This window comes from Artemia sp. Qi Xiang Cuo, chromosome 6 (assembly GCF_049724085.1).
Source record: "Artemia sp. Qi Xiang Cuo chromosome 6, ASM4972408v1, whole genome shotgun sequence".
Taxonomy (NCBI): Eukaryota; Metazoa; Arthropoda; class Branchiopoda; order Anostraca; family Artemiidae; genus Artemia; species Artemia sp. Qi Xiang Cuo.
Window position 1 is genome coordinate 54467243 of NC_142799.1, and position 27455 is coordinate 54494697.

General features: G+C 36.1%; 1 protein-coding gene across 2 annotated transcripts; it reads left to right on the forward strand.

The window, feature by feature from the left end:
* The first annotated feature begins 216 nt into the window (after positions 1–216).
* On the forward strand, positions 217–25994 carry LOC148951386 (chymotrypsinogen 2-like). 2 transcript variants are annotated; one of them, XM_089090272.1, is made up of 5 exons: positions 217–304; positions 3297–3486; positions 17639–18069; positions 20813–20967; positions 25744–25994. In XM_089090272.1, the coding sequence occupies exons 1-5, from the start codon at positions 223–225 to the stop codon at positions 25900–25902; spliced, it is 1017 nt and encodes a 338-aa protein (XP_088946398.1). In that variant the 5' UTR covers positions 217–222; the 3' UTR covers positions 25903–25994. The 2 variants fall into 2 exon arrangements, with proteins under 2 accessions (XP_088946398.1, XP_088946397.1); XM_089090271.1 differs by lacking the exon at positions 217–304 and adding an exon at positions 2102–2227.
* Positions 25995–27455: the final 1461 nt, after the last annotated feature.

Below are 27455 nucleotides of genomic sequence, written 5' to 3' on the forward strand. Positions count from 1 at the left end.
AGTATACTATATGTAAAGGATAGTTCGACCTGTATACTGGCAACATATTTGTACTCCGTCATTAAATACATAATTAGTAGTTAGAAATATCACTTGAGACCCGCATTCTTTCCAGTCTAAGTTCAAAGTCATTGACGCAAGTAAGGGATCAAGGACGAATGCATTTAGCTTAGAAATATAGGAAGTTCCCAAAATTAAAGTCAGTTAACAATACATATTAATATGAAGATTATTTACTTCTGTATACTCTTTGGCTTTTCGGATATTCTTGCAATCTTATACAATTCAAAACAGTCGACTGGAGGTAAAATTAAGACATATGGAATAAGGACAAGGAAATGTTTTATATTTGGATTCTCTAAAAGAACTTAATTTAAAAGTGTTTGGTTAATTTATAGGTGGGCGGAGCCAACTGGGTCAAGGATTGGGCCTCAAAGGCCCATTGCCTCAACACCCAAGGTGGCTAAGCTTGCAGTGTCACGCCACTGATCCCCATCCCAAGCCAAGACTTGGGAATGTTTAGCAACACCAGGATTTGAACCTGTTTCCCGAAGGAAATAGATTGCAAGTCCAGTATGCCATTCTATCAGCTAAGGGTGGTTCTCAAATTAGATGTAGGTTTTATAAGCTTTCTGTTAACATTGATTTCAGTAATTTCGAGATGCCTCCATTAAAAATCATAAAGTTTAACGTCTTTGGCAAGGCTAGCCAAATTTTGAATAAATATTCTGTGCAATTAAAAACCAAACCAAATGACGTGTACAGCTTGGAAGAAATTCAATTATATCGGTAGGCGAATAAGACGAATTCAATTACCAGTAATTCAGCTTAAATAAGTTTTATTTGCTTTCATAAGGCACTTAACTGATTACCGCTAGGGCTGTTCGCTTTGTCCTAGTGGCGTTAACAAAAAATAAGCTCCATTCTACTATTGCCCGCGATTGGGCTTACTCATTTTTGAAACTTGTATGATTTTTTAGTGTGCGCCACACTTCCTACTTTTAGTTAGTGTTCAGGCTACTACCCTTCCGGTAAATACCCCACCCTTCCTGTAAATAATACTCTACCCTTCCGGCAAATACCGGTAAATACCCTTCTTAGAAAGCTGCTTCCTCTAGGTAACACCTGGCCAATGTTCATCATTAGGCTCATAACAGCACTTATAGGTCTTTTAACTGCTGATCCGACTGAAAAAAGCGGCCAGTGGTAACGCTGTTTTGATATCCGAAATCACTTGCGTCGCTATAGAAGCCTATTGGGATATCGCTTAGATCATTTGGGACAAATTTCTGGGGTTTTCTTATAAGAAAATCAATTGTTCATTTAGGTTTTTTCTATTGAAAGGAATAACTTATCATCCATAACATTTGGGTACATGAGAACTTTTTTTTTTTACAATTTACTATAAATACTAAATTTTGAAAATGACTTCTCTGGATCAGTTGCAACCTAAATAAAGGAAATTCAAAACGAGTTATGTCGACCATGTATTCAAAGGCATTATCAGAAAAAACAACAACTATAGTCCCTGTCCATTCACATGACTCCAAAATTACTCGGATACATTTTCATGTCTCTAGCTTGACTAGTTAAACTTATTTGTCAGAACAAGGAGCTGCCGAGATATAAATTGAAGTGGGCTATATGTATGATTTATTTGTTTCTTGTTTTCCTTTTTTCCCAGGGGTGATCCTAACCAATCAATGGTCATAATTTTTTTTGAAAGGGTTCATTTGATCAAAAATTTAAAGTTTTAGTGCCCTTTCTAAGTGTCAAAAGGGATTGTAGGTTGAACACCCCCTCCGTTGCCTCTTTTAGCTGATCTCCCCTCAATGACAACTGATCAAAATTTTCAGAAAACCAATTTGTTCTGTATGGTTGAAAGTTCCAATAACTTCTCCTATATGGATGAGTTGCCCCCCCCCCCCCAACACAAACTGAAAACTGAAGTAATTTTAGTAAAAATATCTCCCAAATTGTTCAATAAAAATTATCAGCCAGACAGTAAAATCAAGTGCCCTCCCACCAAATGTTTCAGATAGCGACATCTTAGGCAATAGGTTATGCGAGTCGCCTATTGCTTGCATACAGCCTCATACAGGTTTCATTATTTGGAAATGAGGGCATTTTTCATTCTGGGTATCAAAAAAGTTTAAGGGTATTAAAATGAGACTTTTTGGGAATGTTGCCTTCCAAGGATAGAAAACATAATTGTTTTCAGTAAAGTGTAAGTAAGATTCTGGAGTTTAGAAGGTATAGAGGGCGCTAGTCCTACTTCAGTTTGTGGTAATTTCTGTTCGTTTTAAGTTTGACTTGGTTATTTATTGTAATTTTTTTTCTTTTTTGCTTCATTTATTTATTGATAGTGAATGATGTTGATTTTATAGTTATATACATTTTGTTCAAATTCCCTCTTATATACGACGTATTCTCGACGTCATACCTTATTAGGTAGAAGGGCATTGTGGTCTTGAAAAAAAAGTATGAAATTTAAGCTGTTACGTCGCAAGTACGTCGTATATATGGGGAAATGTGACTAATCAAGTATAACATCTTTTGTATCATCACAAAAAATTCAACCTAATTTCTTTTGCAATTAGAAGAAGATGAAGATTTTGCCACCTTCATTAGTATTTCAACTTGCATTTAGGCAATGTCAAAGAAAAATGAAATTACAACTCAAGACTTTGGATTAACCCTGTTAATGAACTCTCTCAGACCGACTATTTGTGGACCGGAAGTTATTATTCTGTTCTGTATAAATATGTTAGTTTTATTTTTAATGCTTTAGTATTTCCGTTGATGACGATCGCTGTAGCCTACATGTGATCAAAATATCCATACTTTTAGTATCTGTTTTCCCTGCCTAATAAATGGACTTATCACCATTTGAACGTTTATTTGATCATCATAGAAAGGCAGTGTGGTCTTGCAAAAAAAATACCTAATTGAAGGTATTACGTCGAAAATACGCCCACGTAGATTCGTCCTTCCCTTTCTTCTATATATAATATTAAATTTTTTGTTTCTAGTGCAACGGTTTTAGTAGAAATTGTCACCCTCTACACATGTATACACTATCATGTCAACTGCAGTATTTATTTATTTTCTTGAGAGCCGAAATCAGCAACCTAAGTCCCTTTTTTAAGATACCTTTAAATGCCTTGGGCATCAAAATTAGCAAGCTCCTGCCCGCTAACTACCAAAGGATCAACTTTTACGATTTATTTTTCTTGCTTATTTAATCTACTATTTTTAATCATATTTATCTTCTTTAATCAATTTAACCTTTCTAGCTGACCACTTTTCTTCACCGTGTGGAGTACGATTTCTGCCAACACAATTTGCACGCATAGTGGGTGGACAAACTTCAAAGCCAGGCGAAATTCCTTGGGTAGCTTATTTGGAATCAATGGGGCAAACATTATGTGGAGCAACGATCCTGAGTGAGTGGTGGGTCATAACAGCTGCACACTGCATGATGAGGTAAGTTGGATTAATTCAACTCCAGTAGGGAGGCTAAATTGCAGCTATGGGAAATAAAAGGCAAACATAACCATAACGTTGAAAATATTTATTGGATACTTTTCTGGTAATATTACTACTACTACTACTAACAACTCACCGCAGCACCAAGCTGCCTGAGGCCAATACAGCTGCTCACGCTCCTCTTCCATCACAATCTATTCAAAGCCTCCCTTTTTACACCCTCCCATGAGGTTCCCATTTCCTTTAAATCTTTCTTTATGACGTCCTTCCACCCCAGACGAGGACGACCTGTTTTCCATTTAGCCTTAAACAGTTGGCTGAAAAGAACAATCTTTGTCAATATGTCAAGCTTCATCCGCACAACGTGCCCTAGGCACCTCAACCTTTTTTTCATTATAGCCCTAGAGATCGGTATTGAACCACATTTTTCGTACGGCCTATTGTATGAAATACGGTCAGTCAGCCGGGTGCCCAGAACAATCCTTAAGCAGTTTCTCTGGAAAATATCTAGCAAATCATCATCTGCTTTTCGGAGTGCCCATGCTTCAGAGCCATATTTGACCACTGTCATCACTGTAGCTTCTAATATTCTAATCTCGGTTTGCAGACTTATCTTCCTATTCTTCCAAACTTTTTGTAACTGTGAAAAAACACCCTGAGCCTTGGCTATTCTACTTTTGACATCTTCACTGCTCCCACCATCTTTACTAATAATACTACCATGGTAAGTGAAGCTGTCCACTTGATCAATCGTTTTATTACCCAACTTCACCATTTCATCTTCACTTATTCCTAGCCTTAGCGACTTAGTCTTCTTAACATTAATTTCAACCCTTGTCTAGCACTCTGAACTTGCAAAACCTCTAAAACTTCATTCATTTTTCTCACACTTTCATCTAGGATGCTTACAACATCAGCATAATCTAAGTCCAGGAGACTTTTTCCTCCCCATTTGATTCCGTGATCTCCCATTTCCTTTTCTGTGCTCCTTAAGACAAAGTTCATCAAAATAATCCATATAAAGGGGGATAGAACACAACCCTGCTTAACTCCTGATTTAATACAAAACCAGCTGCTAACCTCATTTCCTACCTTAACCGCAGCAGTGTTATTCTCGTACATACCACTAATCACTTTAATGTATTTGTCAAAGATAAAACCTTTACTAAAGCTCTTCTATCAACAGAATCGAACGCTTGCTCATAATCTATAAAACTGAGGACCAAAGGTGTTTGAAAACTCAGGCACTTCTCAATTATTAACCTAAGAGTGAAAATTTGGTCGACACATCCTCTACCTTTTCTAAAACCGCACTGTTCTTCTCTTAAAGATTTGTCTACGGCATCTCTCAGTCTAGAAAGTATCATATTACTAAGTAATTTACTACCTACAGAGACCAGACTAATCCCTCGATAATTACCACACTCACTTTTATCACCTTTCTTATAAAAAGGCTTAATTAAGGTTTTCTTAAAATCATTAGGTACTTCCCCTTTTTCAAAAATCATATTCATAATCTTCAGTAACTTATTTCTAACCTCAGAGCCACCATATTTAAGAAACTCATTTATCACCCTATCAGCACCTGGAGCCTTATTATTTTTTAATCATTTTAGTACTGTTGCTAATTCCTTCTCGTAAAACAAATCTTCCTTCACATCCAATGTATCACAAACTTTTTCATTTTCCTCTATATCTCTTCCTTCAACTCTATCTCGGTTAAGCAAATTCTCAGAATGTTCGGCCCATCTCTCTTTAGTTTTTTCCTTATCGCTAATTGCGGCCCCATTCCTATCTTTAACTGGGCCAAGTCCGCATTGACTACTCCCTCTCAACTTGTTAACATGCCAGTACAATATTTTACTATTATGCCGTCTAGCTGCATCTTCCAGATCCTCGGCAATTTTATCCATGGCCCCCACTTCACACCTCCTTAGTTCATATTCCTTATTCATCATATATACATCAATATTCCTTATTTCTAAATCTACCCAAAAATATGTCCCTTGTCCCAAAACCTCTTCTGCAGCGCAGCAGCTCTTGAACTCGATCATAAAAATAAAACAAAACATTTTTTAATAACAGCTTCTGAAAAATCTCCTAATCGCCAGAAAAATTTCTGGCAAAATCGTAAGAATTTAATGTCAAGCGGGTGACTTATGCATTATCTTATTGTTGGTACGTAAAGAAATTTGAATAAGTGAATTGAATAAATAAAACTGTCAATTGAACAAAGAAAGCGAGACAACATAGCAACATTTATAAACGTTATTCATAAACAATAGGAGATACAAAATGTCTGTCCTCTGTAGCCTAAAATATAATATTGGGGGGGGGGAGGTAATATTGTTTAAAATATTTTGCATAGCATAAACGGATCTAGGCACTCACTACCTCCCTAAAATCTCCCCAAAATAAATTCTCTCCCCACAGAAAATCTCTTTGGGAAATTCTTCCCCTCTGTGGAAAATACCCCCCCCCCAGAAAATTCCCCCATATTCCCCCTGGATAATTTCGGATTTCCATTAGAAGGAAAATGAAAGTTCTACTCATCTGTTTAAGTTGGTTCTAGGCGTTTACCCTCCCCCCCAGAAAATACCCCCGATGGAGATAACCTCCCCAACCCTCCCCCAGAAAATACCCCCCTGAGTAAAGTACCCCCAGCACAAAATACCCCGTAAAATATCCCCCTGCACGAAAAATACTCCCTGTGGAAAATACGCCCCGAAATATGAATTTCAGAAAATAACCACTGCAAAATACCCCTAAAACCCCCCCCCCGAAAATACTTTCCTCTCGGAAAATATCCCTCAGAAAATACATCCTCGCTGAAAGCAAATTATTCCCAAAAATTTAATCACCGCTGAAAATTCCTCCAGACAATCCCCCCCCCCATGCAGAAAACTACCCCGTGATAAATGTCCGTATGTTTCCCAATAACAAATATTTTATATGAGCAATGGACAAATTACAAAACTTAAAAAGGCATTTAAACTTCTACAATGGGGTTCTCAGACTTTTTTGTAGTTTAGGAGGGAGGGAGATACCTCATCAGGTGCATTTTAGTGTCAAAACATCCCAGCTTTCATTGAGCCGTTAGATAAATACAGAATTAGCTGTAAATGAGAGACGAGGGGAAGGTGGAGGTAGAAATCGATGTATGATCCCCAGAGCTGTAGCCAAGATTTTTTTTTTTTGGAGGGGGGGGGTAAAAAAGAAGCTTTAAAAAATACATCAAAAATATGAATTTGACATCTACTCCTTTATGATTTCTGGGAATTTTTCTGGTGTACGCTGCTATTATGAAAGTACAAAATAACATTAAACCCCAAAGTGAGCAGAATTTATTCCGTATAGGAAGGGGACTGCCCCTTCTTCATCTACACCTCTAGTTCAGGGTCACTGAAAGCCTGGAGGGTGCTCATTAGATCAAAATGGAGAGTTCAAGAACTTTTTTTTATAAGTTGAAATTAATTGGAGTCCCCACACTGTATTTTCCACAAACGTATTCGATCAAAATTTTGAAATAGCCATTTTGTTCAAAATAGTCCAAAGGTCACATAACCATGCATCCGGGTGTCTCGGTTTGACAACCCCCATCAATCCTCCGGGGCAAGGACTTTAAGCTATGCAGGTTGTCCATTGTTAAAATATAAGGTTTTTATGATAAGGATGGCCAAATAAACTTTGGAGGGGGCTCATTTAATTGGAAATCAAAAGTTCCAGTACCCTTTTATAAAATATAGCCTACCTTTCAGCCAGTTGCTACCAACTGAGTTATTACAGACTATATGCTCTTAAAAATGATTTTTATTCTAGTTCAGCGGCCCTTGTGTTTGAACATTCATTTTTCAAGAATCTCGACAAAAAAATGGAACTTTAGCATAAAGAGTGAGGTTTTGGGGAGAAAGTAGCTTCCCTCATACACGGAATAATTTTCTTTGTTTTAAGGTTTAATCTTACACCTTAATTTCAGTTGTAAAAGTTGATTTGTAATTTAATTTCTAATCGTTTTTAAATCAAGCCCAAGCTTAAACAATATATGATGTGGGTTACCAGCCCAGTAAACACACGATTTATTGCTGTTAAAGTAAATGTATCAATAATTGTAAATTGGTTGGTAGCTTCCTGTTTTTTCAGTTTTCTGCTTGGTAATTCACATATTGGATTCTAAGTAAAATTTTCGTCAAAATTTGGTTATTTAGTCAAAATTTTCGATGAGTAGTAGTTTTGAATAAGTTCTAAATAATAATTTTTAATTAAGAAATTTGGGTGGACAGAGAAGGGTATTATTGTTCATGTGGATGGAAGTTCTGCGTAACTTTGTCTTCTACATGGTTGAACATTTTTTGGCAAAATATATATATTTTCAAACATTTGCTTATATGAGCTTTAAACCTCTACAATGAGGCTCTCTGATTGTTTTGTAGCTAGGGAAGGAGAGAGATGCCTGAAAGGGTAAATTTTAAAGCCAAAATATCCCAACTCTCATTGAGCCTAAATATTTATATCACTAATAGAACCCTTTAGACTACCTAAGAACGCTTAAGATCTGTTATAAACACTTTAGATCATTTATTGACGCTTTAGAACACTTATAAACGTCTTAGAACAATTATAAATCCATTAGATCAGTTATGAATGCTTTAGATAACGTCAAAACGCTTTAAAACAGTTATAGACGCCTTGGATCACCCATAAAAGCTTCATATCACTTATGAACCCTGTCGATCAGTTAAAGACGCTTAAGATCATAGGCAGCGCAATCGCTCTGCCTCAGAAAAGAACGATTTTGGCACAATGTACTATTATTATTTTTTTTCCCATACCAGGGCACTTCGCATCGAAGGAGTTGTCGTATAAACTTCAAAAAGGGCTCATTCGATTGGAAATGGTAGTGGCTAGTGCCCTTTTTGATTTGCGGGCAACTAGCCCCCCGCCCCACGCCCATCAATCCCCCAAACACGTCCAATCAAAATTTTGAGATAGCCAATTTGTTGAGCGTAGTTGATTTCCAGATAGAAATTATGTTACTGAGGAGGACACTCCCCCACAACCGTCAGGGCAAGGGTTTTAAGTTATGCCCCGGGGGCATATAAGAACGATGTTGGAACAATGTATTATTTATTTTTTTTTCCTTTAGAGCAGGGCACTTCGTATCGAAGAAGTTGTCGTAGAAACTTCGAGGGCTCATTCAATTGGAAATTGGAGTTGCTTGTGCCCTTTTTAATAGTCCAAAGTGATTAGAAGGCAACTAGCCCCCCCCCCCCCCACACCCATCATTCCCCAGAAAACATCCAATCAAAATTTGGAGATGGCCATTTTGTTCAGCGTAGTTAATTTCCAGATAAAAATTATGTTTTTGAGGAAGACACTCCCCCACAGCCTTCAGGGCAAGGGTTGTAAGTTATGACCTGGGGGCATATAAGGTTTTATAGAAGGCGTGGTCGTAGAAACTTCAAAAAAGGCTCATTCGATTGGAAATTCAAAGGGGTACTGCCCTTTTTAATAGTCGAAAGTGATTTGAGGGCAACTATCCCCCCTCTCACGCTCACCTTTTCCCCAAACAAATCCAATCAAAATTTTTAGATAGCCATTTTATTCAACGTAGTTGAAAGTTTTGAAAATTATGTCTTTAAGGATGCCTTCCCTCCCCCTTACAGCCCTCAGGGCAAGGGTTATAAGTTATGTCCTGGGGGCATATAAAGTTTTTTTTTGAAAGCGTGGTCGTAGAAACTTCAAAAGGGCTCATTCAATTGGAAATTGAAAGGGCGAGTGCCTTTTTTTAATAGTTGAAAGTGATTAAAGGGCTACTAACGCCCCTCTCACGCCCACTATTTCCCCAAACACATCCCATCAAAATTTTGAGATAAACATTTTGTTCAACGTAGTTGAAAGTTCTGGGAATTAGGTCTTTGAGGATGATATTCCCCTCAGAGCCCTTAGTGAAAGGGTTGTAAGTTGTGCCCTGGGGCAAATAAGGTTTGTATAGAAAATTGTTGTAGAAATCATAGGCAGCGCAATTGCACTGCCTAAGTAAAGAACGATATTGGCACAATGTAATATTATTTGTTTGTTTTCTTTTTCCACACAAGGGCACTTCGTATCGAAGTAGTTGTTGTAGAAACTTCGAAAAGGGCTCATTCGATTGGAAATTGGAGTGGCTAGTGCCCTTTTTAATAGTCGAAAACGATTGAAGGGCAACTAGCCCCCCTCCACAAGCCCATCATTGCCCCAAACACATCCAATAAAAATTTTGATATAGTCATATTGTTCAGCGTAGTTGATTTCCAGATAGAAAATATGTTTTTGAGGAGGACACTTTCCCAAAACCCTTACGGCAAGGGTTTTAAGTTATGCCCTGGGGGCATATAAGAACGTTGTTGGCACAATGTATTATTATTTTTTTTCCTTTAGAGCAGGGCACATTGTATCGAAGAAGGTGTCGTAGAAACTTCGAAAAGGGCTCATTCAGTTAGAACTGGAGTGAATTGTGCCCTTTTTAATAGTCGAAAGTGATTGGAAGGTAACTAACACCCCTTCCACGCCCACCATATCCCGAAACACATCCAATCAAAATTTTGAGATAGCCATTCTGTTCCACGCAGTTTATAGTTCAGGAAATTACACCTTTGAGCAGGACACCCCCACCACAGTCTTCAGGGCAAGGGTTATAAGTTATGCCCTAGGGGCATATAAGGTTTTTTATTGAAATATTTGTTGTAAAAACTGAAAAAGGGCTTATTCGATTGGAAATTCAAAGGGCTAATGCCTTTTTAATAGTCAAAAATGATTTGAGGGCAATAATCTCCCCTCTCACGCCCACCTTTTCCCCAAACACATCCAATCAAAATTTTTAGATAGCCATTATATTCAACGTAGTTGAGAGTTTTGGAAATTAGCTCTTTAAGGATGACAACTCCTCCCCCTCACAGCCCTCAGGGCAAGGGTTGTAAGTTATGTCCTGGGGTCATTTAAGGTTTTTATTGAAAGCGTTGTCGTAGAAACTTCACAAGGGCTCATTCAATTAGAAATTTAAAGGGCTAGTGCATTTTTTAATAGTTGAAAGTGATTGGAGAGCGATTAACGCCTCTCTCATGCCCTCCATTTTCCCAAACACATCCAATCAAAATTTTGAGATACCCCTTTTGTTGAACGTAGTTGAAAGTTCTGGAAATTAGGTCTTTTAGGATGAGAATCCCTTCATAGCCCTCATCGCAAGGGTTGTAAGTTATGCCCTGGGGATATATAAGGTTTATATAGAAAGTTTTTGTAGAAATCATAGACAGCGCAATTGCGCTGCCTAAGTAAAGAACGATATTGGCACAATGTATTATTATTTTTTGTTTTCTTTTACCATACAAGGGCACTTCGTATCGAAGGAGTTGTCGTAGAAACTACGAAAGGGGCTCATTCGATTGGAAATTGGAGTGGCTAGTGCCCTTTTTAATAGTCAAAAGTGATTGGAGGGCAAATAGCCCCCCCCCCCCACGTCCATCATTCCCCCAAACACATCCAATAAAAATTTTGAGTTAGCCATTTTGCTCAGCGTAGTTATTTTCCAGATAGAAAATATGTTTTTGAGAAGGACACTCCCTCACAACCCTCACGGCAAGGGTTTTAAGTTATACCTTGGGGGCATATAAGAAAGATGTTGGCACAAAGTACTATTTATTTTTTTTTTCCTTTAGAGCAGGGCACTTTGTATCGAAGAAGTTGTCGTAGAAACTTCAAAAAGGGCTCATTGAATTAGAATTGGTGTGACGTGTGCCCTTTATAATAGTCGAAAGTGACTGGAAGGCAACTAACACCCCTTCCATGCCCAGAATTTCCCAAAAACACATCCAATCAAAATTTTGAGATTGTCATTATGTTCAGCGTGGTTGATTTCCATAGAAATTATGTTTTTACGGAGGATACTCCCCCACAGTCCTCAGGGCAAGGGTTGTAAGTTATGCCCTGGGGGCATATAAGGTTTTTTATAGAAGGCGTTCTCGTATAAACTTCGAAAAAGGCTCATTTGAGTGGAAATTTAAAAGGCTAGTGCCCTTTTTAATAGTCAAAAATGATTCGAGGGCAACTAACCCCCTCCCACGCCCAACTTTTCCCCAAACACATCCAATCAAAATTTTGAGGTAGCCATTTTATTCAACGTAGTTTTGAATTCTGGAAATTAGGTCTTTAGGGGTGACTAACCCCCAGAGCCCTCAGGGCAAGGGTTGTAAGCTATGCCCTGGGGGCATATAAGGTTCTTTTTTATAGAAAGCGTTGTCGCAGAAACTTCAAAAAGGCCTTATTCGATTGGAAATTGAAAGGGCTAGTGCCTTTTTTGATAGTCGGAAGTGATTGGAAGGCAACTAACACCCCTTCCACGCCCACCTTTTCCCCAAACACATCCAATCAAAATTTTGAGATTTATTCAACGCGATTTTATTCAACGCAGTTTAAAGTTCAGGAAATTATACCTTTGAGCAAGACACTCCCCCCACAGTCTTCGGGGCAAGAATTATAAGTTATGCCCTGGGGGCATGTAAGTTTTTTTTATGAAATCTTTGTCATAGAAACTTGAAAAAGGGCTCATTTGATTGGATATTCAAAGGGCTAGTGCTTTTTTTTATAGTCGAAAGTGATTCGAGGGCAACTAACCCCTCTCTCACGCTATCCTTTTCCCCAAACGCATCCAATAAAAATTTTTAGATAGCCATTTTATTCAACGTAGTTAAAAGTTTTGGAAATTAGGTCTTTAAGGATGACAACCCCTCCCCCCCCCCCACAGCCCTTAGGGCAAGGGCTGTCATTTATACCCTGGCGCCATATAAGGGTTTGTATAGAAAACGTTGTCGTGGATACTTCAAAAAGGATTAATTCGATTGGAAGTTGAAATGGCTAATGTCCTTTTTAATAGTCGAAATTGATTTGAGGGCAACTAACTCCCCTACCATGCCCACCTTTTCCCCAAACACATCCAATCAAAATTTTGAGATAGCCATTTTATTCAACGCAGTTTAAAGTTCAGGAAATTATACCTTTGAGCAAGACACTCCCCCCACAGTCTTCGGGGCAAGAATTATAAGTTATGCCCTGGGGGCATGTAAGGTTTTTAATGAAATCTTTGTCATAGAAACTTGAAAAAGGTCTCATTTGATTGGATATTCATAGGGCTAGTGCTCTTTTTAATAGTCGAAAGTGATTCGAGGGCAACTAACCCCTCTCTCACGCTCACCTTTTCCCCAAACGCATCCAATAAAAATTTTTAGATAGCCATTTTATTCAACGTAGTTGAAAGTTGTAGCAATTAGGTCTTTGCGTATGACACCTCCTCCCCCCCCACAGCCCTAAGGGCAAGGGCGGGAAGTTATACCCTGGAGTATTATAGGGTTGTTATTGAAAGCGTTGTCGTAGAAACTTCAAAAAGGGTTCATTCAATTAATAATTGAAAGGGACATTGCCTTTTTAATAGTTGAAAGTGATTGGAGAGCGACTAACGCCCCTCTCACGCCCATTATTTTCCCAAACACATACGATCAAAATTTTGAGATATTTATTTTGTTCAACGTATTTTTAAGTTCTGGAAATTAGGTCTTTTAGAATGATAACCCCCTCAGAGCCCTCAATGCGAGGGTTGTAAAATATGTTCTGGGGGTATATAAGGTTTATATAGATAGTTGTTGTAGAAATTTCAAAAAGGGCTCATTTGATTGGAAATTGAAATTGCCCTTTTTTAATACTCGAAAAAGAGTAGAGAGTAATTAACTCCCCTCCCACGCCCAGCATTTTCCCAAAAAAATTCAATCAAAGTTTAAAGATAGCCATTTTGTTCAACGTAGTTGAAAGTTCTGGAAATTATGTATTTAAGGATGACAAACCCCCCAGAACCCCTAGGGCAAAGGTTGTAAGTTATGCCCTGGGGGCATATAAGGTTTTTATAGATAGAGTTGTTGCAAATTTCAAAAGAGGCTCATTCAGTTGGAAATTGAGAGGGCTAGTACCTTTTTTAATAGTTGAAAATGATACGAGGGTAACTAACCCCCCTCTCACGCCCACCATTCCTCCAAACACATCCAATCAAAATTTTCAGATAACCATTTTGTTCAACGTAGTAGAAAGCTCTGGTAACTATGTCTTTGGGAATGACAGCCCCCCCCCATCCCTCAGGGCAAGGGTTGTAAGTTATGGCCTGGGGGCATATAAGGTTTGTATTGAAAGTGTTGTCGTAGAAACTTCAAAAGGGCTCAGATGATTGGAAATTGAAAGGGCTGGTGCCATTTTTAATAGTTGAAAGTGATTGGAGAGTGACTAACACGCCTCTCACGCCCATCATTTCCCCAAACACATCCAATCAAAATATTGAGATAGCCATTTTGTTTAACGTAGTTGGAAGTTCTGGAAATTAGGTCTTTGAGGATGACAACCACCCTAAGCTTAGGGTAAGGGCTCAAGCCCTTAGGGTAATTTATGCCCTGGGGGCATATAAGGTGTTTATAGAAAGCGTTGTCGTTTCAAAAAGGACTCATTCGATTAGAAATCGAAAGACCTACTGCCCTTTTTAACAGTGGAAAGTGGCCGGAAGGCTTGACATTTTTACAGTAAAGATCGATGTGGGTATAATGTATTATTTTTTGTTGTTGTTTATACCAGGGCACTTCGTATCGAAGGAGTTGTCGTGGGAACTTCGAAAAGGGCTCATTCGATTGAAATTAGAAAGGGGTGATACCCTTTTTAATAGTCGAAAGTGATTCGAGGGCAACTAATCCCCCTCCCAAACTCACCCTCTCATTTGCCCATTATGTATAAAAACTAAACGTTGCCATAAGATTAAATCAAAATGCACATGTGTTAATGTTAATTCCCATTATTGCATCTCAGAAGGATCCCATGCACGACTGAGGGTATTAGGTTAAAACTTTGGGGGCTGCTTCTGCTATTGAAATCTTATCAAATCAAAATAGTGTAAGTGTATCCAAACTATCAAAGAAAGTACACAGATGTATTTGCGAATGGCATCAAGTTTTCCATTTTAGGCCAAATAGAGGAGGTATGAAACCAAATTAAACAGTACTATTTGTGTCCAGATTTTTAAAAGTGTGTATTTTGTTAAAAATTGCTGACAATTTTTCTCCGGCATACAAATACCAGGCCAAACTACAAAGTGTTAAAACGGAAAGATTTAAAGTATTATTTTATTTTCCCTGAAAAGACTATGTCAGTATAAAACGAACAGAAATTAATTAAAAAAAAACTTTTTCCACAAAATAAGTTTTTCAAAGAAAAGTAAAGAACTCCATTAAACAGAAAATGAGCAAAAGTAAAATCATATAATCTACCAAGCATGAAACTGCCACAAATCAGCATCGATAAATAAATGAAACTCAAAACAGAAATTACAATAAATAACCGAGTCAAACTCAAAACGAGCAGAAATTAACATAAGTTGGACTCAAAACCCCTATGCCTTCCCAAGGCCAGAACAAAATTTGCACTTTACTGAAAAAATACAAATGAATGTGCATTGTCAGTTTAATATCCACATACTGATATTTGATAATCAAAATGTTAATATTATTTGATTTATTAAAGCTATAAAAATAAAACATTTATATTTTTTTCAGTAAAGTGCAAATTTATTGTAATTTCTGTTCATTTTGAGTTTCATTTATTTATCAAAGGTGATTTGTGGTAGTTTCATGCCTGGTAGATTATTTGATTTTATTTTTGCTCATTTTTTTGTTTAATTGAGTTCTTTGGGTTTTCTTTGAAAAACTTATTTTGTGGAAAAAGTTTTTTTTTAATTAATCACTTATAAACGCTTTAAAACACTTGCAATCACTTCAGACAACTTATAAACGCTTTAGACCACTTGAAGATACTTCAAATCATAGGCAGCGCAATAGCGCTGCCCCAAGTAAAGAGCGATGTGGGCACAATACATTATTTATTTATCTTTTTTTTGGTCATACACCAGGACACTTCGTATCGAAGCAGTTGTCGTAGAAATTTCAAACATGAGTAGGGCTGATAACCCTTATGCCTTCTCAAGACAAGAATACAATTTGCGCTTTACTGAAAAAACAAAACAAAAAAAACAACAAACTGTGAAACTGTCACTGTGACATATATAGATATTTTTTCGTTAAGGTTTTGATAATTTTTAATTTATGAAAGTAAGAAAGGTGAAAACGTTTCAAACGTATTTTGTTTTCAGTAAAGCGCAAATTGTGCTCTGGTCTCGAGAAGGCATAAGGGTTATCAGCCCTACTCATGTTAATTATTGCTCGTTTTGAGTTTCACTCGGCTATCCATTGTGATTTCTGTTCGTTTTGAGTCTCATTTATTTATTGTTAGGGATTTGTGGTACGTAGTTTTATCCTTAGAAGATTATTTGACTTTATGTTTGCTCATTCTTGGCTTAATGGAGCTCTTTACTTTTCTTTGAAAAACTTGTCTTGTGGAAAAAGTTCTTTAAATTAATCACTTAAAAACGCCTTAGAACACTTGATAATGATTTAGATTACTTCTACTTGCTTTAGATCACTTATAAACACTTTAGATCATTTATTAACGCTTTGTTTTACTTATAATAGGTTTAGATTACTTATAAACACTAAGTTTCAGATCACTTATAAACACTTTAGATCATTTTTAAGCGCTTTACATCACTTATGAACGCTTTAGATCATGCATAAAAGTGATTACTTACGATATTCTTACGGGGCGATTTTTTTTTCTTTTTTTTTTTTGCTATATATTTTTCTATGACGTGTGTAAGGAGAAAAGAATTCGAAAAAAAAATCTGGAAACTTTTAAAGCGAAGGACGGGGACGAGAGAAATTTCTTGCATGGTTTGAAAAACATAGGAATAAAGTCAAAGAAAAGTTGTGTTTTTAAACGAAAGTACAATATTGAAACTTAATTTCGCCATGGCTGCAGTGCCTATGTGCAGAATTCTTTAAATAGCAGAATTATTGTCAGATTGAATTTGTAAATACAAGCACTAAATAAGCATTTCTATGTCTAAATTTATTTTTAATGGTTTTTTAGGCTGCAGTAGACAAAAAGTGGCAATACTGCATTACTTTTCCTCGTATGTTGAAGACGGTTCGTTAAAAAGCGATTTGTTTACAACGAACACCTGTAAAGAGATTTTCTTCTTTTTTTTAAAAATTCGTTATTCATTTATCAGAGAAATATTTTATAAGACTTACCGATTAACATTTTGGACGAAAGTCATTACTTTATTTAGATAGAACATAGAAAAGGAAATCGAGGCGTATGTTTTTTTTTTTTTGTTATCTCTTTGTGAGCCTAGACCATGAAATCTATTGCTTTAAATAGCCATGGCTCTCAAGTCTTTCGTCAGTTCCACCAAGTTGTGATATCTAATTTTTAGGTATCTCTTAATTTCTATATTTCGACAGTTTGGAGCTTTTTCGATCATAATTGATATTTTATGTAAGAAAATGCCCTTTACTATGGGTGATACTTTTCGTTACTTAAATAAAGTACTACTACATATTTTGTTCCATCCAAATGATTCGCCCTCTGATATACTAAGACTAATGGTTTGATTTCTTCGAAAAAAAGAAGCATACATCAGTGCTGCATAAGGAGAAATGTGATTTTCCTTCTTGGTCGAGGTCGGCGGCTGAAAACCTCTAATTAGGAATTTTCGACAAATACATTGTCAATAGTATATTTTTTTCCAATTCAAGTCAATTTAGACTCTTCATAATGCTTAAAACATTTTTCCTCTAAATACAAATTACTCTTCATATGAGGTTGAATACAATTACTATTTTCAAATAAGCGTTGCATAGAAAATGTTTATCATAAAACAGTTTCTTCATAATCCAGTTTTTAAGTTTTGGATACTATTAGTCGGGGTTTACTCTGCTAGTATAGGTTACAGCTAATGCTCTGACCATGCTCAGATTCATTCATTTCACACCTACAAGAGAAGTAAATGGAAATTCATTACCATGAATTGTTTGGTATTAGAACTAGGAAAATGGGTAAAGATGGAAATAATCTTTTAATGGGTGTTTCAGTTTTGCAATGTAATCAGTTACAAGAATCTAATCGCGAAGTTCATGACTTTTAATCTAATTTGTGTTTTTTCCCATGGCGGAGATAAATTACTTCTTTTTTTCAGTCCCTCAAATTTTGTTCGAGTAGTGGCTGGTCAAGTAGACACCCAGATTCCAACACCTTACACTCAATTTTCAATTCCCCTATTCGCTGCAAGAGCACCTGGCTTCAACGGTGGTTTCAGTTCAGACATTGCGTTAGTGCGTTTGGCAACACCCTTTCGGTGGTCCAACTACGTTCAGCCAATTTGTCTTCCTTATCCCCCTCTTGGTGGAGGCCGTGGATTTGTGCGACCATTTAAGAAAGGCTTCAGATCTGAAGCATTTTACAATACCACAAAGAGCAAAATACTTTCCAAGGAATTTTCAAATGCGTCAAATACTCTACTGTCAAAGCAGGACGAAGAGCCTTTGGATATAGATGATGATCTCACGGAGGACTTCCCATCAGTTAGGAAGGGTATAATAGCAGGATGGGGATGGCTTGATGAGCAAGGTATATAAGCATATAAGAAAAAAACCTTGGGTACTTGTGCATTATATGGGCCTTTCTAAAAAGTCAAATTTGGTTAATACTAATGAAATAAAATAAAATAGGATGAATCTTTAATAGTTTTTAAACAAATTTAGGCTATATATTTGTACATTAGGAGGGGGGGGGGGTAAAGCATAGAATATATTAAATACGTAACCTAACCTAACCTAGGTACCTTCTCCCTTAAACTTCAAAAACCAACAGTTTAAATATCGTAACGCAATGAAAACCACGCTGTGCATTGCATTTCTCTATTGCGGTCTCTTGAATTATCCCATCAAAAACGGGTTTTTCGTGACTGGTTTCATTGTAAAGGCCCATATAGTGCCGAAGTACTAAACGTTGTTCCACTTTTACTGGGAAGGAGAAGGCGGAGGGGATGAAGAGACAAAAATAATCGTAATGGACAATACGGGCGTCAATAGTATTCTTAACCCTAATTGGGATATTTTCTGCTTTTTGAATATATTTTTATTAGTTCCTAATTTACCATAGTGGGTAAGACTCTAAGTGGATATCCCTTATGATGTAGCGCAATAATTAAATGAAAGGTCATCCTAAGAATCACTTGATTTGTTTGTTTTTCAAAAGATAGCAATACTCAAAACTTTTAAAAACTGATTTCTTCTTATGAAAGGCATGGTCTTAAAGACTGGTAAGTAATTAAAAATATCCTTCACTAAGGCTGTGTCGCTATCCATAAAACTTTTCAAAATCTTACAAGACTGTTCAACAAGATGGCCGGCGTTTATCCCTCCTCGGGAAATATCACCACATAAAGTCCCCGGAAAATACCCCCCGAAGACCCCCCCCCCAAATACCCCCCGCGGAAAATACTCCCCGGACCCCCCCCCCCCCGGCAGAAAATATCATTCGGAAAATATCCCCCACCCCCGTGTAAAATACCTCCCCGCGGAAAATACTCCCCGTGAAAAATACCCCCCCCCCCCCGTGGAAAATAAGGCTTTCCAAATTTGAGAATTTATTTGAGTTTTGTTTTTTTTATTTTCCGTAGGGGTCAGGAGTTTTGGTATTTGTGTATTATACGCTACTCACTCAAGTTTACGTTGTGTTAAACTCGAGAACAAACCGGTTTCTCCGTTAGTTTCTTTCAGCTTAGCGTGAGACAAGACAAAGGCAAGTGACGGAATAGATGGAAAATATATAATTTTGGCTATATATTTTCACATAAGGGGGGGGGGGGTCAGTTTGAAGTCAGAAAACAATTCTTAGTTCATAATATGCAAAATAATTGTACCTAAGGCATTTTGCATACGACCCGCTATACTTTATCCCCCCCCCCCTAATGTGCAAATATATAGCCCAAATTTGTTTCTAAAGAAACGAAGAAACTAACGAAGAAACCGGTTTGTTGTCTAGTTATACACATCGTAAACTTGAGTGAGTGGCGTATAGTACACAAGTACCAGATTTTTCATGGAGAGAGAGCCGGAATTTCCGGTATTATTTAAAAACGTTCAGAAATTTAAAAAAAAACAAGTTTTTTCAACTGAAAGTAAGAAGCAACATCAAAACTTGAAACGAACAGAAATTATTACGTATATGAAAGGGGTTGCATCCTCCTCAAGACCTCGCTCTTTACGGTAAAGTTTTTCTTATAGAACTCATGTTAATTTTTGCTGGTTTTGAGCTTGAATCGGTTATTTATTGTAATTTCGGTTCGTTATGGGTTTAATCCATTTATTAATGGTGATTTGTGGTAGTTTTACGCTTGGAAAATTATTTGAATTTATTTCTAATCATTTTTGGATTAATGAGGCTCTTTATTATTCTTTTGAATTTTACTTCTGATTTTTTTTTAAAGTTAATTTCAGTTCATTTTTATTGACATAGCGTTTTTCATAAAAAAAAAACATTTCATATCTTTTTTTCTATCAGACTACATAGTTTTTACTTTTAAGATTATTTTACTTTATTTCTTGACAAACTTGTTGTTTTTTATTTAATTACTTACAGATGGTATTTGTTAATCGGAAACATACGGAACAAGTTTTTAAAGAAAATTAAAGAGCCTCATTAAACCAAAAATGAGCAGAAATAAACCAAGTTTGAAAATTTTATTTGAGTTTTTTTTTAGTTTCGTTGAAAAGTGCTAAGGAAAGGGAAAAAAGGAATTTACACACCAAAAGTATCTTAAAAACTTAGAAAAAAAACCCACAAATCCATTTTTGTTGAAAAGACTTCCATATGAACTTCTGCAATTTTTGGCAGTAACGAGTGCCAAATTAAAAAAAAAGTAACTCAGTCAAGTTTACGATGTGTATAACTCTAGAACAAACTGGTTTCTTCGTTAGTTTCTTTGTTACTTTAGAAAGCCTCATTAAACCAAAAATCTGAAATGGGTTGCCTCCTCCTCAAGACCTGTCTCTTTAACCTAAAGTTGTTTTTTAAAAGAGTTTTATAACAAAACTTATTGTTGCAATAAAACGGCCATTGTGTTTCAGTTAGGCTAGGTTTTTAACCCATTTCTGAAATTTAAACCTAATTTACCCTAACCTAACTTTAACTTTTACCATCAAAGCTTGCATAAGACTGAAAAAGCTTATTTGTAAAGGCAATTGAATACAAACAGAAAAAAAGGGATTTCAGACATTCACCGGTGAACGTCAACATTAACCAGATTTCGTACATTCACAGTAACATATATAAAGCAATAATTCACTCCTCTAATTATTCTTTTAAGGCACCGTTAAAACAACTGTTCTACAACAGCTTGAGATTCCAGTGATCGGACCGGATGAATGTAGAGAATGGTATAAATCAGGCGGCTACCCAGCCGAGATAAGTGACAACCTTATATGTGCCGGAATTCCCGAAGGAGGAAAGGACGCCTGTTTGGTAATTTCCTTTTATCTCGCTATAAAAACCATTAGCCTATATAAAAATAAGAAAAAACTTACATTTCTTTCATTTTATTGGAAGTCTTGTGTAACTTTCAAAAACACTTTCCGTAGCAAGGAGAGTGAGATATATGTCTTCACCTCATAGAACCGAGTTCGTTGACTTTGAGAGTGCCTTCCAATTAGACCCCGAAGCCACGCCGGAAAGTCGGCGGCATGCCGCCAAAAAAAACGGCGGCGCGCCGCCGAGCTTGCGTCAGCGCGCTGACGCCGCCGCTGATTCTATTGGCGGCGGCGTAACTAATACGCCGCCGTTTTTTTTTCTCTCTTTTTTGGTTATAGATATCAACCAATGGGCTTAAACCGTTAATCCGGCTAATCTGTTTGTTAAAGATAAATACTTTCATCTTGGGCTTGCCATGTATATCGGTTCGTAGGAAGAAGAAGAAGAAATTTTTTTTGAAACAAAAATTCTACCTTCCACTATAAAAATCTGTTCATTTTTTTTCTGATTTTTCGGATGAAAAGAGGTAGGTAAAAGAGCATTAGGCAATTCAGGATGTTTTCATAGGCAGCGCAATCGAGCTGTCTAAGTAATTTTTTTCCATACCAGGGCAATTCGTATCGAAGTTGTCGTAGAAACTTCAAAAAGGGCTCATTCGATTGGAAATTGGAATAGCTAGTGCCCTTTTTAATAGTAGAAAGTGATTGGAAGACAGCTAACACCCCTTTCACGCCCTCCGTTTCCCCAAATACATCCAATCAAAATTTTAAGATAGCCATTTTGTTCAGAGTAACTGATTTCCAGAGAGAAAATATGTTTTTTGAGGAGGTTACTCCCCCACAACCCTTAGGGCAAGGGTTTTGTAGTAATGCCCTGGAGGTATATAAGAACGATGTTGGCACAATGTATTATTTTTTTTTCCTTTAGACCTGGGCACTTCGTATCGAAGAGGTTGTCGTAGAAACTTCGAAAAGTGCTCATTCAATTAGAGATTGGAGTGGCTTGTGCCCTTTTTAATAGTCGAAAATGATTGGAAGGCAACTAACACCCCTTCCACGCCCATCAATTCCCGAAACACATACAATAAAAATTTTGAGATAGCTATTTTGTTTAATGTAGTTGAAAATTCTGGAAATTAGGTCTTAGAGGATGACAACCACCCTCACAGCCCTTAGGGTAAGGGTTGTAATTTATGCCCTGCGGGCATATACGGTGTTTATAGAACACGTTGTCGTAGAAACTCAAAAAGGGATCATTAGTTTGGATATCGAAAAGCCTAGTGCCCTTTTTAATAATCGAAAGTGATTGGAAGGATTGACATTTTTATAGTAAAGATCGATGTGGATATAATTTATTTTTTTTTTTTTGTTGTTTTTGTTGTTTAGACCAGGGCACTTCGTATCGAAGGAGTTGTCGTAGGAGCTTTGAAAAGGGCTCATTCGATTGAAAATAGAAAGGGCTGATGTCCTTTTTAATAGTCGAAAGTAATTGGAGGGAAACTAGTCCCCCTCCCACGCCCACCCCCCCATTTGCCTTTATGTTTAAAAAGTAAATGTTGCCTTATGATTAAATCAAATGCACTGTGTTTATGCTAATTCCCAATAAGGCATCTCAGCAGTATCCCAAGAACAACTGAGGGTATTATTTTCAAACTTTCAGGGCTTCTTCTGCTCTTAAAATTTGACCAAATCAAAATAGCGTAAGTGTATCCAAGCTATCAAAGAAAATAAACAAATTTTTTTGCGAATGTTATCAAGTTTTTGATTTCAGGTCAACTAGAGGAGGTATGAAACTAAATTAAACACTACTATTTGTGTCCAGATTTTTATAAGGGTCTATGTTGTTAAATTTTGCTGAAAATTGTTTTCCAGCATACAAATAGCAGGCCAAACTATAAATTCTTAAAAAAACGAAAAGATTTAAAGTATGATTTTCTTTTTCCCTGAAAAGACTATGTCAATATAAAACGAACAGAAATTAATTAAAAAAACTGTTTCCACAAAATAAGGTTTTTCAAAGAAAAGTAAAGAACTCCATTAAACCAAAAATGAGCAAAATTAAAATCAAATAATCTACCAAGCGTGAAACTACCACAAATCAGCATCGATAAATAAATGAAACCCAAAAAGAACAGAAATTACAATAAATAACCGAGTCAAACTCAAAACGAGCAGAAATTAACAGAAGTTGGGCTCAAAACCCCTATGCCTTCCCAAGGCCAGAATATAATTTACACTTTACTAAAAAAACTGCAAATGAATATGCATTGTCAGTTTAGTATAAATATACTGATATTTAGTAATAAAAATATCAATACTATTTGATTTATTAAAATTGTAGATATAAAATCATTTATGTTTTTTCAGTAAAGTGCAAATCATGTTCTGGACTTGGGAAGGCATAGGGGTTTTGAGCCCAACTTATGTTAATTTCTGCTTATTTTGAGTTTGAGTCAGTTATTTATTGTTATTATTGTTCGTTTTGGGTTTCATTTATTTATCGATGCTGATTTGTGGTAGTTTCACGCTTGGTAGATTATCTAGAGCTAGTATAGAAATATATCTATAGAAATGAATTACATTTTTTTTTTTTTTTTTTGCACAGTTAGCATAGCACACAGAAGTTGAATTATCCTTAAAATTTGACTTGAAACGTTATAGCTTGACCACTTCTTTCAGAAAAGAATTTCGGATGGTTATTCCGTGTTGATAAGAAAAGAGGGTAAAGGTGCAGTTTAGTTCTTCCTGTAGTGTAGGGTGCAGGAGCCCTATGGTGAAGGTGCAGGTTTGTTCTCCCTTATAAAACAACTTATTTCACCAGATACAAAGAAGAAGCCCATTTGCGGCATTCTGTGGGACCCCAAGGTCCAATACTAGTATCGGATCCCGCGAGTGGCAGTTTACGCTCGTCAAGCTCTGGCTGTACCGGCGACATGTGCCCCAGCTAAACGGCTTTGCCCCAGCTTTTGGCTAAAATTGACTTCTCCAGCGTGTTCATAGTGTTACTGCTAACCCAGCAAGCAGGTATTGTTCAGGCGTAGATACAGGTGGGAGGCTCACCTGGGTTTGGGTCCCACCCAGATCTCAAAGCTTTTCACAGTGTCCTCATTTCCAATTCTTGTCAAATTTGCTCCCTCCTCTCTAAAAAGAAAATTCCTATATACCTGAACTATTTATTCTGCTACGAGGCCTGTTTAAAAATATTTCACCGCAGTAAACGACTGAAAACACTAACGCTGATGAAATTTCTTGCTCTTATAACACTTTTTTATATAATATTATCTCTAATAATAATTTCTTCAGATGTATTCTAATTTACTAAGTAAATGAACGTTAGGCTATGTAGAATTAATTCCAGAATGTCGATTTTTAACAGGAATCGTGCTAAGCATTGTAACCTTAAAAATGGTGCAGATACATGGCCTTTTTCAATAGCTTAGTATACAGACATGTTTACTAGGTCAAAATTACTGTGAAACTCGCAGTAGAAAAAAAAAAGAAAAAAAGAAAGACCACAGCTGATGCAGCCATGTCATCTGTACGGAATTACATCGAAAATAATCATTGATAATTACAGAAATCAAAAAATACTAGGATTCACTGCAAAAACTAAACATTCTTTTAAAGAAAGTATACTGGAACTAAATCAGCTATTGAAATTGCTTTTTTTATGCCTCAGTGACATACTGATGATGATGATGATGATGAAATTTAATCCTCCTTCTCGGTTGCGTGACTTGAGCATAGTGCATTTTGGATGAACACTACTGAAATGAAAAGGTTAATTATAGGGACTTGTCCCATACTTGTGGGTGTTTTATTTTCAAAGTTCTTAATATCATTACAGAACGATAATACTAACTTTTCTGTCTTGAAATCTATCACCCATTTTCACAATGATGGCAGTCGAACTCCTCTTTGTATTGTGTCGTTTCGGGACTTTCTGTACCTTCTGACCGTACTAATTTTTTCAATCGAAGTACGCAAACTTTGATTGAAGTTGAGCTCTACTCCAGCCTCAAATTACAGTTGATTGAAATCACTTCGTCCATTTCAGCAAGAGAGGATAACGAGAGCAAAAACATACTACTGTTGCACAAATGCGTGTGCATGGAAGCACAGTTTCTGGTGAATACATATTCACGTGAATATACTATATATATATATATATATATATATATATATATATATATATATATATATATATATATATATATATATATATATATATATATATATATATATATATATATATATATATATATATATATATATATATATATATATATATATATATATATATATATATATATATATATATATATATATATATATATATATATATATATATATATATATATATATTTGAATGCATAGTCACGTGAAAATGAATATAATACTTTTGTTCTCCTTTCTTCCTCATAAAAATGGGTCCTAAATAAGCTTGTATACTGTAAATATTTTTTGAAACTTTTATCGACGCATGTGAAACAGAAATTAAAAATTTGTTTGTGTGGCGTGAGACAGAAATTAAATGCTGTGACGGCCAAGTAGGCAAGGATTTAAGGGACTTGGATTCCGTTTTTCTGATGCTAACATCGGTAATGAATAGGATTAGATATTCATTTAACGATTAATTTTTTAAATGACAAAAGGGTCCTTTTGGTAAAAAAACAATCATTCCTGAAAGCCTTTCATGAGATACCGGGCGCATTAGTTCTCTTTTTTACTTAATAAATGATACATTAAACTAAGAGATCTTTTCTTGCAGGGAGATAGTGGAGGTCCATTGGTTCTTGAGAAACATGGAAGATTTGAACTAGCAGGAGTTATAGCTGGTGGACAAGGATGTGCCAGACCAGGGTTGCCAGGCGTTTACGTTAATATTGAGAAATTTCTTCCTTGGATTCGTTCTATGATTCGTTTCTAAGTAAACTGATTAGTGTAAATTAAACTAAGCTCAGTAACTTTAACCTTAGTAAAGTAAGGTTAAATATTATTTTCTATGAATACATATTTCCGGATAAACTCTGCAAGTGATTTTCCACAGTTTTTAGGGATAGAATAAACCACGTTAAAAAAAGTTACTAAGTTACTGAAAAAAAATTTATAAAGAAGGAATCTAGAGAGTTAAAACTGTTGGTTTGAAACAATGGAGAAAGAATGATAAGCTGATACCAAATATTAACAAATAATATGCGAAATCCTTTTACAAAAAAAAAAAAAAAAAAAAAAAAAAAAAAAAAAAAAAAAAAAAATTAGGAAACAGGATACTACAACTACACGTACGAGGAATAAAGACAAACAGACGCTCATACCTAGAAACATTTTCTGTAGTTTTATGGCTAGTAAATAAAGAGTTAGAATTCTTAAATGCAATGTTTGTATTAACTTGAGGTAAACAATGAAGCTAGAACTAGTCACTGCTGTTCCAATACTCGCTAGTAGAGCACAAACACAACAAATGATGGGATACTGCAATTTATTGATTCGGTATGAGGCGGGTTTCAACACCCCCCAAAAACTCGTTAGAAAACGTCCTAAAAGTGTTTAGCCTTAGAATTTAAGATCAGTGAAGAAAAAGGCCTATCAGGAAAGTTTGGTGAATTAAGAGCTAAAGCTATAAGTTTTCTGTACTAGCCACATAAGAAAAAAGAAAATGAAGCGAATAAGAATGGAGTCACAAAATACTTGATTATGGTGAGCGTTAGCTCCAATTTTATGGTGCTGCTCATTGGTTGCACAATACTTCCTCTAAGATGAAAAGGGAGAATGATTTAAATGGAAATACAAATGACAATGTCTGTCGCCCCAGCATGGGCTGAGTGTTTTATCTTCTATTTAGTTTTTGGAATAATAATCTGTTGTTACCATTGGTCACACAAAAATTGAAGCATACACCTTAATTCACGCGAGTTCTTTAGTCCTGGGATTGAAGTAATTCGTACTTCACAAATCGAAGGATGATGTTCTATTATTAGAAGTGTAGTTTCTAAATATATATCAGAGGATATAAAACGACGGAACAGAAAGCTATAACAAAATTCAAACTGCTTTTAGCATATTTTTTTTTTTTTTGGAAACTGTATGAATCACCGGGGTTCTCTATCTCGTTTCTTTGGGTTCTGCAATCATAACACCCGGCAAAACCCTCAACACTAGTAGCATCCTCTTTGTTGGGATGTTCTGTAGCTCGAGGGATCAAAGTTAGCTATGCTCCGTAAATCTAGGGTTGATGTTCAACAATTATAATTATAGTTTACTAAATATGTATAAAAGGATATAAGATGATAGGATATAAGGATATAAAGCAAAATTCAAACTGCTTTTAGCTTGTTTTTTTTTTAGAAACTGTATGAATCACCGGGGTTCTCTATCGTTTCTTTGGGTTCTGCAATCATAACACCCGGGAAAACTGTCAAAACTAGTAGCATCCGTTTTGTTGGGATTTTCTGTAGCTCGAGGGATCAAAGTTAGCTATAT